This window comes from Pristiophorus japonicus, chromosome 6 (genome assembly GCF_044704955.1).
Source record: "Pristiophorus japonicus isolate sPriJap1 chromosome 6, sPriJap1.hap1, whole genome shotgun sequence".
Lineage (NCBI taxonomy): Eukaryota > Metazoa > Chordata > Chondrichthyes > Pristiophoridae > Pristiophorus > Pristiophorus japonicus.
In genome coordinates this window covers 157914013-157927031 of record NC_091982.1, presented here as the reverse complement: position 1 = coordinate 157927031, position 13019 = coordinate 157914013, and the positions used below count along the sequence as shown (strand labels likewise).

Sequence of the window (13019 nt, the reverse complement as noted above, 5' to 3'; positions counted from 1 at the left end):
TGCACTGACTGTGACCTCCGGGGAAAGCGCTTCCTCATCCCTGTGAGTAGCCACCAGTTAACGACTCTGCAAGCCTGGACCGACTGTTTTTTTCAGACGTGATTAGTGGCGGGCGCTAAATAAGGCGGCCGGACCGAATTTAGCGAGTGGGACGCTGGCACGGTCATTGCACCAGGACTGACGTCATGATCAGATGGATAGTCAGCAGCTAGGCGCTAACGTTTCACGTCCCAGTTAGCCCACAACTGAATTTACTGGCGGTGCGCTAAAAGCTGTGCGCCCGGTTGCTAAGCTATTACGCTCGCTTTACCGCCCCTTCTGGCTTCTAACTGAGGCGCTAGACAATTGAATTTTAAACGCTAAGAATCTTATTGCAGTACGGTGTGCACAAAACATAAGCAAACCTTCAACCAAACATACAAATTTATCAACAGGCAGATTTTTTCAAATTCATTTTCGGGATGTGAGCATCGCTGGCAAGGCCGGCATTTATTGTCCATCTCTAGTTGCCTAGAATAGGTGGGGGTGGGCCACCTTCTTGTACCGCGGTTTGCTGCAAGTGAGTGGCTAGTTAGACCACGTCAGAGGACAGTTAAGTGTCATATGGAGTCACATATAGGCCAGGCCAGGTAAAGAGGGCAGGTTTCCTTCCCTAAAGGTGTCAGTGAACCAGTTGGGTTTTTACATCAATCCGACACTAAGGCCAGCTTTCCATTTCCAAATTTTTAAAACTGAATTCAAATTGCCATAGAATCATAGACATTTACGGCACAGAAGGAGGCCATTCGGCCCATCGTGTCTGTGCCAGCCGACAAAGAGCTATCCAGTCTAATCCCACTTTCCAGCTCTTGGTCCGTAGCCCTGTAGGTTACGGCAGTTCAGGTGCATATCCAAGTACTTTATAAATGTGATGAGCACTTCTGCCTCTACCACCCTTTCAGGCAGTGAGTTCCAGAACACCACCACCCTCTGGGATAAAGCAAAGTTCTCCTCAACTCCTCTCTAAACCTTAATGGTGGGATTTGAACTCACGTTCTCTGGACTATTAGTCCAGGCCTCTGGATTACTAGTCTAGTAACATAACCACCATGCTGGGTACCCGCAGTAGTGACAGCCACAGCTGCTGCTGACATTGAGAGAAAAGATACTGAGCTGAGATTGAGAACTTTGTGTCTCTTTTAGTTTTTGTTTGCTTTGCTTACCGAAGATAGTGAAAGCGAACCAATACGTACTTACCTCCTGGTTCTCAAGTGCTGCTAGAAACATAGAAAATAGGTGGAGGAGTAGGCCATTCGGCCCTTCGAGCCTGCACCACCATTCAATATGATCATGGCTGATTGCTCCCTCAGTACCCCTTTCCTGCTTTCTCTCCATACCCCTTCATCCCTTTAGCCGTAAGGGCCATATCTAACCCCCTCTTGAATATATCCAATGAACTGGCATCAACAACTCTCTGCGGCAGGGAATTCCACAGGTTAACAACTCTCTGAGTGAAGAAGTTTCTCCTCATCTCAGTCCTAAATGGCCTACCCTTATCCTAAGACTATGTCCCCTGGTTCTGGACTTCCCCAACATGGGGAACATTCTTCCCGCATCTAACCTGTCCAGTCCCGTCAGAATCTTATACGTTTCTATGAGATCCCCTCTCATCCTTCTAAACTCCAGTGTATAAAGTCCCAGTTGATCCAGTCTCTCCTCATATGTCAGTCCAGCCATCCCTGGAATCAGTCTGGTGAACCTTCGCTGCACTCCCTCAATAACAAGAACGTCCTTCCTCAGATTAGGAGACCAAAACTGAACACAATATTCCAGATGAGGCCTCACCAAGGCCTTGTACAACTGTAGTAAGACCTCCGTGATCCTATACTCAAATCCCCTAGCTATGAAGGCCAACATACCATTTGCCTTCTTCACTGCCTGCTGTACCTGCATGCCAACTTTCAATGACTGATGTAACATGACACCCAGGTCTCGTTGCACCTCCCCTTTTCCTAATCTGCCACCATTCAGATAATATTCTGTCTTTGCGTTTTTGCCCCCAAAGTGGATAACCTCACATTTATCCACATTATACTGCATCTGCCATGCATTTGCCCACTCACCTAACCTGTCCAAGTCACCCTGCAGCCTCTTAGCATCCCCCTCACAGCTCACACCGCCACCCAGTTTAGTGTCATCTGCAAACTTGGCGATATTACACTCAATTCCTTCATCCAAATCATTGATGTATATTGTAAAGAGCTGGGGTCTCAGCACTGAGCCCTGCGGCACTCCACTAGTCACTGCCTGCCATTCTGAAAAGGACCCGTTTATCCCGACTCTCTGCTTCCTGTCTGCCAACGGGTTCTCTATCCACGTCAGTATATTACCCCCAATACCATGTGCTTTGATTTTGCACACTAATCTCTTGTGTGGGACCTTGTCAAAAGCCTTTTGAAAGTCCAAATACATCACATCCACTGGTTCTCCCTTGTCCACTCTACTAGTTACATCCTCAAAAAATTCCAGAAGATCTGTCAAGCACGATTTCCCCTTCATAAATCCATGCTGACTTGGACCGATTATGTCACTGCTTTCCAAATGCACTGCTATTTCATCCTTAATAATTAATTCCAACATTTTCCCCACCACTGATGTCAGGCTAACCAGTCAATAATTACCCGCTTTCTCTCTCCCTCCCTTTTTAAAAAGTGGTGTTACATTAGCTACCCTCCAGTCCATAGGAACTCATCCAGAGTCGATAGACTGTTGGAAAATGATCACCAATGCATCCACTATTTCTAGGGCCACTTCCTTAAGTACTCTGGGATGCATACTATCAGACCCCGGGGATTTATCGGCCTTCAATTTCCTGCCTAATAAGGATATCCTTCAGTTCCTCCTTCTCACTAGGCCCTCGGTCCCCTAGTACTTCCGGAAGGTTATTTGTGTCTTCCTTCGTGAAGACAGAACCAAAGTATTTGTTCAATTGGTCTGCCATTTCTTTGTTCCCCATTATAAATTAACCTGAATCCGACTGTAAGGGACCTACGTTTGTCTTCACTAATCTTTCTCTCTTTACATATCTATAGAAGCTTTTGCAGTCAGTTTTTATGTTCCCGGCAAGTTTCTTCTCGTACTCTATTTTCCCCCTCTTAATTAAACCCTTTGTTCTCCTCTGCTGAATTCTAAATTTCTCCCAGTCCTCAGATTTGCTGCTTTTTCTGGCCAATTTATATGCCTCTTCCTTGGATTTAACACTATCCTTAATTTCCCTTGTTAGCCACGGTTGAGCCACCTTCCCTGTTTTATTTTTACTCCAGACAGGGATATACAATTGCTGAAGTTCATCCATGTGATCTTTAAATGTTTGCCATTGCCTATCCAGCGTCAACCCTTTAAGAATCATTTGCCAGTCTATTCTAGCCAATTCAAGCCTCAAACCATCGAAGTTACCTTTCCTTAAGTTCAGGACCCTAGTTTCTGAATTAACTGTGTCACTCTCCATCCGAATAAAGAATTCTACCATGTTATGGTCACTCTTCCCCAAGGGGTCTCGCACAACAAAATTGCTAATTAGTCCCTTCTCATTACACATCATCCAGTCTAGGATGGCCAACTCTCTGGTTGGTTCCTCGACATATTGGTCTAGAAAACCATCCCTAATACACTCCAGGAAATCCTCCTCCACTGCATTGCTACCAGTTTGGTTAGCCCAATTAATATGTAGATTAAAGTCACCCATGATAACTGCTGTACCTTTATTGCATGCATCCCTAATTTCTTGTTTGATGCTGTCCCCAACCTTACTACTACTGTTTGGTGGTCTGTACACAACTCCCACTAACATTTTCTGCCCTTTGGTATTCCGTAGCACCACCCATACTGATTCCACATCATCCAAGCTAATGTCCTTTCTTACTATTGCATTAATTTCCTCTTTAACCAGCAATGACACCCCACCTCCTTTTCCTTTCTGTCTATCCTTCTTAAATGTTGAATACCCCTGGCTGTTGAGTTCCCAGCCTTGGTCACCCTGGAGCCATGTCTCCGTGATGCCAATTACATCATACCCGTTAACTGCTATCTGCGCAGTTAATTCGTCCACTTTATTCTGAATACTCCTCGCATTGAAGCACAGAGCCTTCAGGCTTGTCTTTCTAACACACTCCACTGTTTAATAAATCTGTTTGGCACAGTCTAGTGTTGTGCTATTCCACCACCTTCAGAAGACAAGGGAAGTCATGCGAGATCACAGGATATCAGTAGCTTAAACTGAAGAGTGGTCTCTGTCCATTCCCTGGGCATGCTACACATTTACCTAGATAACTGGGCAAGTGAAAACACTAGCTCTGGGACAAAGGGAGCCAGGAATACAGGAATAGTGTGAAACATGGAAGCTTAAAATATCCAGGGTAAAAAACTAATAAAAGAAACCTCAAAATATAACCCTTACATTGTTTCTTGGTATGACTTTCCCATGGTCTGAGCCTGTCAGGATCTCTATGTTCTGCACGTAATCTGTCTGTGTGGACCCTAATCCTCGCTCCCATTCCATTGTAAAGTATTTATCCACCTCCTTGTAGTAGAGTTAATTGGTGCAGTATTGATGGTTTTAGCTGGGATTCTTTTGCACAGATCCATTATCCTGCGGGGAGGTAATTCCTTCTAATCTCATGTCTTGCTTGAGGCATGTTATGTTGTCCTCAAACCTTTCAGTTCTGCCCAAGACACAACCTTCACTTTCTTTTTCCCAAGCTAATTTTAATTCGATCTTCCATTAATGCCTTGGCACTAATATTCTTAGTGAGGACTTAGTAATATTCTATGCAGGACCGTGTTGGATGAGTGGCTCTCAAATCCATGTAGTACCCACTGCATTGCCTTTGGCAGCCATTTTATGTAACTCAACGGATTCCAATAAATTGAGTTAAGAGCCAAAATGCTGTGCCTCAGATACCTACTTCTAAAACCATGCTGCTCTATCCTGATGGCTTGACAATTCAACAACAGGCCATAATCCCAGCCAGCCTTGTGGTCAATGGGTATTCTCAGGAATACTGGAGCATGGAGTGATGTGCCATGGACCTGAGCCTGCGATTCCCCACAAAGAGTGCCCCTGATTTCAGTCATGTCACTGCGGACAGTAGCCACATGGAGGCCAACCATTTCCTCACATGGAGAAGGAAAAGGCTGCAGGCCCAATATTTCTATCAATAGTTCCCCTTCAAGCGGGGTCTTTCATTCACTGTGGAAGTTAGAAAACCCTCGGTCCGAATAACATTCACTTACATTGCTGGAGAAAAGGAGAGGGAACGACATTGAATTTCAACCTGGTTAGCGTCCCACAGAATGATTGGAGCAGCAGCCGAGTGGCTATGGTACTGGGTTCGCACGAGTTCAAATCCCACCAGAGCAAGAAATGAACTTGAGTTCGATATAAATCTAGCAATTAGTGGGCTGGCATGGACTGTCGCCTACTGCCACCCCTACCCGGCCTGGCCTACATGTGACTTGGGTCCCACATAAAGTGGTTGACTCTTAATGTCCTTTGAAGGGGCCCAGCAAGTTGTAAGCAATGGTCACAAAGTTCAATTAAAAATGTCTGCCAAGAATGACTAGTTTGTGTGATCTTTAGCTTTACACACATCTCGTAAAATGCTGCTAAGCACTGCCCACACGGCAGACGTTTACCTGTCTTTCCTGAGTTCATGCCGCGTTCCAGTCCTCGAGAACAGCTTTTGTATTTATGGATAACTCCTGAAGCAATTCAGTGCTCCAACCATAACTGTGCCCCTGTATCTCAAAATATGCACGATGCACGTCTTGCTTAGAATGTCCACTCTCACCGCCCCCACACACACACACCAGTTTAACAAGAGTGCAGCATTTACCTGTGCAAACACTGCTTTTTGGGCAGCAGAGACTCTGATTGCCTGCTGGTGGGTGCCTGCAGAAGGTGGCCCCTGCACAGCTACACTGGGTGCCATAGAGCCACTCGCTCCATGCTTCACAGAGGCCTGAGGGACTGGCTGGCCAACCAAAAATGTGCCCTGGAAAGAAGAAACGTTGCTGTCAAAAAAACAATTTTAATACGAGCAATGCAATGTTTGTCATTGTGTGAGAAAGTCCCTGTCCCCAAAGGTTCACATTTCCTGGACACAGTGGAGCTTCTGGCTATTGCTGCCGGAGTTATGCAATGCCTGAGAAAATGAGAAGCTTCAGTTATGTGAAGGGACTAGAGAAGCTGGGATTGTTCTTCTTACAGCACAGACGGTTAAAGGGAGATTTAACAGAGGTGTTTAGTATTGTGAAGGATTTTGATAGGAATAGATAGGGAGAAATTGTTTCCATTGGCAGGAGGGTCAATAACCAACAGACACAGATTCAAGATAATTGTAAAAGAACCAGAGGGAAGATGAGGAGAATTTACTTTGCACAGCCTGAAATGTGGCGGAAGCAGATTCAATAGTAACATTCAAAAGGGAATTGGATTTATACTTGAAAAGGATTCCAGGGCAATGGGGAAAGAGCTGGTTTAATTGGATAGTTCGTTCAAATAGCTGGAACAAGCACGATGGACTAAATGGCCTTCTTCAGTGCTGTATGATTCATGGAAAGCCACGATTTTTCCATGTCAGACCAAACCACAGTCATGCCTTAGCTGTACATTATGCCGTTGACCATCGCATGTGAAGGAAGGTTGATGCTTGAGGAGAAGCAATTTCAAAATGAAGTACTGCTGCCCGTTAACACAACACATGTGGCTAGCGTTTAAATGTTTAGTTAAGTGGTTGGGCTAACTGCAGACACTTTAAGGGTGCGTTTTTCAGCGCAGTTGCTGGGAGTTAATGGCTTCACCCTGTGATAAATGCTGGGTACTCAGGGTTGGCATGACACTCCAGTAAGACATTTCTAGGAACATAGGAGCAGGAGGAGGCCACAGATCCCTTTGAGCCTGTTCCACCATTCAATTAGATCATGGCAGATCAACTGCATTTACCCGCCTTTGCTGCATACCTCTCGATACCCTTACCCAACAAAAATCTATTGATCTCAGTCTTGAAAACTACAATTGTCCCAGCATCCACAGCCTTTTGGATGCGTGCCAGATTTCCACTACCCTTTGTGTGAAAAAGTACTTCCTGATTTCCCTCCTAAGTGGCCTGGCTCTAATTTTAAGATCATGCCCTTTTGTTCTGGATTCCCTCACCAGAGTAAATAGTTTCTCTGTCTCTAGCCATTGAATCCTTTTAACAGTTTCAACAGCTCGATCAGATCACCCCTCAGTCTCCTAAACTCAAGGGAATCCAAGCTAGGCAACCGGTCCTCATAATTTAACCCTCGATGGTCCGGTGTCATTCCCCGCACAGCACGCGCTGTGTGCCAGCTCTATCACTCCACTGGGCCCAGGAACACCGTGAAGCCTGTTCCCCTAATTATACCGTCGCAGTCCCACCGATGAGGCAGAAATATTCCAGAAATTACCGGAAACAGCAGTGATGTGTTAATCTTTGACATGCTTTCATTTTTGAATAAGCTCCAGCCACACTGAGCACCTGCTCCCAACCCCGCCAGAGTGACCTTTCTGATTCCCACACGGCATCCTGTGGCCTCGCTGAGCGAGACTGAATTTAAAGCAGTGTGTGCTGAATCAGAGGCATTGTTACACAGTAACTGAACTGAACCCATCCCAAACGCATGTCACCTGAGGACCCTTACAACAGACAGATACAGAGAGAGAGAGAGAGAGAGAGAGAGAGAGATAGAGAGAGATAGATAGATAAAGATAGATAGAGAGATAGAAAGAGAAAAATAGAGAGAAAGAGAGAGAGAAAGAGAGAGAGAAAGAGAGAGTGAGAAAGAGAGAGAGGAAGAGAGAGAGGAAGATAGAAAGAGAAAGAGAAAGATAGATAGATAGATAGATAGATAGATAGGATAGATAGATAGATAGATAGATAGAGAAAAAGAGATAGAAAAAGAGAGAAAGATAAAGAGAGCAAGAGAGAGAGAAAGAGAACGATAGAAAGAGAAAAAAGATAGATGGATGGATAGAGAGAGAGAGAGATAGAGAGAGAGAGATAGAGAGAGAGAGAGAGATAGAAAGATAGAGAGCGAGAAAGAGAGAGCAAGAGAGAGAGAAAGAGAACGACAGAAAGAGAAAAAAGATAGATAGATAGATAGATATACTGAAAGAGAGATAAACAGAGAAGGAGAGATACAAAGAGAATGTTTATTCCTTTAGCTTGGGCTAGATTCAAACCCAGGACCTAAAGCTAAAACAAATGGAAAAAAAAACAGCCTTTCCCCTCACATTCACAACATCCAGCGAGTTAAAAACACATTTATTCCTGTGTTCCGCTCACTAACATTTAAGGGGAAAAGGATGAAAGGTTCTGTTTTGTGATCTCGGGCTCCCAATGGGCAGTCTCACAGGGCAGAGGCCACACCAGATATTCAGTGGCGATACTGAGCACACCACGTGCTTGAATTGCTGATCTACACAGCAACAGTTCCAGGCAGGAGAAGACTAAGATTGATAGATATTTGTTAGGTAAGGATATTAACCGATAAGGGAATAAGGGGTTATGGGGAGCGGGCAGCGAAGTGGAGCTGAGTCCATGATCGGATCAGCCATGTGGCCTACTCCTGCTCCTATTTCTTATGTTCTTATATTAAGGGTTACGGAACCAAGGTGGGTAGATGGAGTTAAGATATAATTGATTGACGGAGCAGGTTTGAAGGGCTGAATGGCCGACTGCCGTTCCTATCTTTTAAGCCAGTCCACCTATCCACAGTTGTGCAAATAACCCTGAATCTCATTTACACAGGATACACGGCACAGAAACAAGCCATTCGGTTCAACCAGTCCATGACAGCATTTATGCTCCACTCGAGGTTCCTCCTGTCTTTCCTCATCTAATTCTGTCAGTATCAGCATAACATGTGTTGGCATGCAGCCGTCTAGGTCCTTCCTGACCCCGGAACTGCGGCAACGCGGCTGTGGCGTGGCCGGCAATGGATAGACACTGACCTGCGGTGTCTGCTTGAGGATGTACGAGGTGTAGCCCAGTTGCTGGGGTAATCCACCAACCACGGTGCCCTGCATGCTGCCCGTCGTGCTCGTTGATGCCCCCTGCACCTGCTGCCCTGCTAAAAGAACATTGCCACGGAGTTAATCCCAACCAAAGTCCGCAGCAACTCCACACAAACTAAAAGGTAAAGACTGTGAGGAGGAACTGTCCACGACAAATCCCAGAACTGCTGTCACACCACCTGTAGGGGATGTGACAGGGCACTGGGACATTGTTTTTATCAACCGAGTATTGTCGGTGGTGTGTGTCTGGGTTAAACATGCTAACTGCTGTTTTCCTTAACAAGGTCACTCATCCAACCCGTTTCACTTTACAATTGAACAGAGCACAGAAGATTTAATTTCTTTTCGCTCCACTGTTTACAGAATGTGTTTTGCTGCTACACTGAATCATTCAATCATTCCTGCCCCTCCCCCACACACACACTGCCCCCCCCACACACACACACACTGCCCCTCCCCTCCCCTCCCTTCCCAACACACACACTTCCCCCCCCCACACACACTGCCCCCCCCCCCACACACACACTGCCCCTCCACACACACACGGCCCCCCCCAACACACACACACACACTGCCCCCCCCACACACACACTGCACCCCCCACACACACACACACTGCCCCCCACACACACACACACACACACACACACACTGCACCCCCCCACACACACACTGCACCCCCCCACACACACAAACTGCCCCCCCCCACACACACACTGCCCCCCCCCACACACACACACTGCCTCCCCCACACACACACACACTGCCTCCCCCACACACACACACACTGCCTCCCCCACACACACACACACTGCCTCCCCCACACACACACACACTGCCCCCCCCACACACACACTCTGCCCCCCCCCCACACACACATTCCCCCCACACACACACTCTGCCCCCCCACACACACACTCTGCCCACACACACACACACACACATTCCCCCCACACACACACTCTGCCCCCCCACACACACACTCCCCTCTCTCTCTCTCTCTCTCTCTCTCACACACTCTCTCACACACACACACACACACACACACACACACACACACACAGCCTGTGGTGTATGTAGCACACAAATCACTGACTCCACACGGTCAGGTGTAAGTCTAACTGCTGTGACCTTCGTCCTTTATTGTTCAGCTCCAGAGTGCCTCCCAGGTGTGGTGGTCAGCCTTATATAGTCCTTGTTACAGGTACTACCAGGGTTTCCCACCGCAGCGCCCTCTGTGGTGTGGCATAGTACTTACAATACATTTAAGGTACTGGGACGATACACATATCATTACATAACATCACACTTGTCCAACGGAAGGCAGGTGGGCATAGACAGTGCGTTAGTATGGTACATATTATCTGGTACATTAGTGGTTATTGACTGGTAGTGGAACCTTGATTTCCTTGTTAGCCGTTATCATTAATTGTACTTCATCCATTATTTTACACAAATAGTGGCCATTCAGCATAAAAATAGTAATTCTTATTATAAATTCACTATCTCACATTAACATAGCTCATTTTAGACTCGCTCTGCCAAACAGAAGTCCTTTGTGGGGACCACCTCTTTGTAAGGCCCTTTTAAGACTCCCAGGTGCATTTCCTCTTTAAGGCGCCATCTTTGATGCAGGAGGATTCCACGAGGCTTCTCCTTGGGCGCCGCCATCTTTGATGCTCTGCAGCTCCGACACGATGCCGCCGCCATCTGCTTCTCCGCCGCTCCGAATGCCCTCCGCCGTCGCAGCCTCCGCTGCCACCTGACTTGCCGCCTCTCCTGCGGCCGCACTTGCCGCGTCTCCCCGCGGCCTCCGTAGCGGCCTCCACAGCGACTGCCATGGCCGCCGACCGACGCTACCAGCTCCTCGGCGGGGCCCGCCCAATGGCCTCTTTCTCTGCGGGGCCCTTCCGAACCGCTGGCCCCTGGATCCCTCGGCGCCCCGCCGGCTCACCCCCCCCCCCCACTAGGCCCCTCTGTGCAGGGCTGCTTGCCTGTGGGGGCTGGGGCTGCAGGGTCTCTGTGTGAGGTCCGGGGCTGGGACTTGCCTGTGGGGGCTGGGGCTGCAGGGTCTCTGTGTGAGGTCCGGGCCTGGGGCTTGCCTGTGGGTGGATTGAGGCTGCAGCTCCAGCTCGGTTGGCGCTGCTCTCTGGGGACCCGGGGCATGGCAGCACCCCGGGGAGCAGCAGCCTGTGGAGTGATGAAGTCTTCCCAGCTCCCACGGACCGTCCCCATCCACCTCCGGCCGAGGAGTGTCGGTCCATCGCCTGCAACGACCCACAAAGGTAAAGCGTGCGTCTCGTCCCCGTGTGATACCTGCACCATCGCTCTGCCAAGAACAGATATTAGTTCCCTGGTGTAGGTACACAGCTTCGCCGTGACCGGGACCAGCTTGGGTCGTGCAGCTGGGTTAATCCACAGTTTATCAAAAGTTCTCCGACTCATCAACGACGGACCCAAGCCCATGTCCACTTCCATACTCACAGGGACTCCGTTGATTTTTACTTCACTTATCACTGGGGGCGAATCGTCGGTGTACGTATACAGTCCAAGCACCTCATCTTCTTCTACCTGCTCCTCGCTGGATGGTGGATCATCCCCCATCTCCTCAGCCACACACACACACACTGCCGCCCCCACCCCCCGCCACAAACACACACTGCCCCAGAACACACACACACTGCCCCCCCACACACACACTGCCCCAGAACACACACACTGCCCCCCCACACACACACACTGCCCCAGAACACACACACTGCCCCCGCACACACACACACTGCCCCAGAACACACACACACACTGCCCCAGAACACACACACACTGCCCCAGAACACACACACTGCCCCCCCATACACACACACTGCCCCAGAACACACACACACTGCCCCCCCACACACACACACTGCCCCAGAACACACACACACACTGCCCCCCAACACACACACACTGCCCCCCCACACACACACACTGCCCCAGAACACACACACACTGCCCCCCCACACACACACACTGCCCCAGAACACACACACTGCCCCCCCACACACACACACTGCCCCAGAACACACACACTGCCCCCCCACACACACACACTGCCCCAGAACACACACACACTGCCCCAGAACACACACACTGCCCCTCCCCTCCCCACACACACACACACTGCCTCCCACACACACTGCCCCCCCACACACACACACTGTGCCCCCACACACACACACTGCGCCCCCACACACACACACTGCCCCCCCACACACACACACTGCCCCCCCACACACACACACACACTGCCCCTCCCCTCCCCACACATACACTGCCCCTCCCCTCCCCACACACACACACACTGCCCCACCCACACACACACTGCTCCTCCCCACACACACTCAAACACTGCCCCCACCCCACACACACACTGCCTCCCCCCCACACACACACTGCCACCCCCCACACACACACACTGCTCCTGCCCCCACACACAGTCCCTCCCCCCACACACACTGCACCCACACACACACACACTGCCTCCCCCACACACACATTGCCCCCCCCACATACACACTGCCCCCCCACACACACACACACTGCCCCCCCACACACACACACACTGCCCCCCCCCCACACACACTGTCCCTCCCCCCACACACACACTGCCCCCCCACACACACTGCCCCCCCCACACACACACTGCCCCCCCCACACACACACTGCCCCCCACACACACACTGCCCCCGCCACACACACACTCTCCCCCCCCACACACACACTGCCCCCCCCACACACACACACTGCCCCCCTACACACACACTGCCCCCCCCACACACACACACAGCTCCCCACACACACACTGCCCCCCCCCACACACACACATTGCCCCCCCACACACACACTGCCCCCCCACACACACACACACACTGCCCCTCCCCTCCCCACACATACACTGCCC

At 49.5% G+C, this 13019-nt stretch overlaps 1 protein-coding gene across 9 annotated transcripts in view; it reads right to left on the bottom strand.

Moving 5' to 3' along the window:
• yeats2 (YEATS domain containing 2) overlaps positions 1-13019 on the bottom strand; it is a 317137-nt gene that overhangs the window by 25524 nt on the left and 278594 nt on the right. For 7 of the 9 annotated variants that reach the window (XM_070883319.1, XM_070883315.1, XM_070883312.1 and 4 more), the window contains 2 exons: positions 9014-9132; positions 5874-6032 (listed from right to left, as the gene is read on the bottom strand). In XM_070883319.1, the coding sequence (XP_070739420.1) occupies positions 5874-6032; positions 9014-9132 (278 nt within the window). The remainder of the gene's footprint in view (positions 1-5873; positions 6033-9013; positions 9133-13019) is intronic. The other 2 variants (XM_070883313.1, XM_070883316.1) reach the window with 2 other exon arrangements.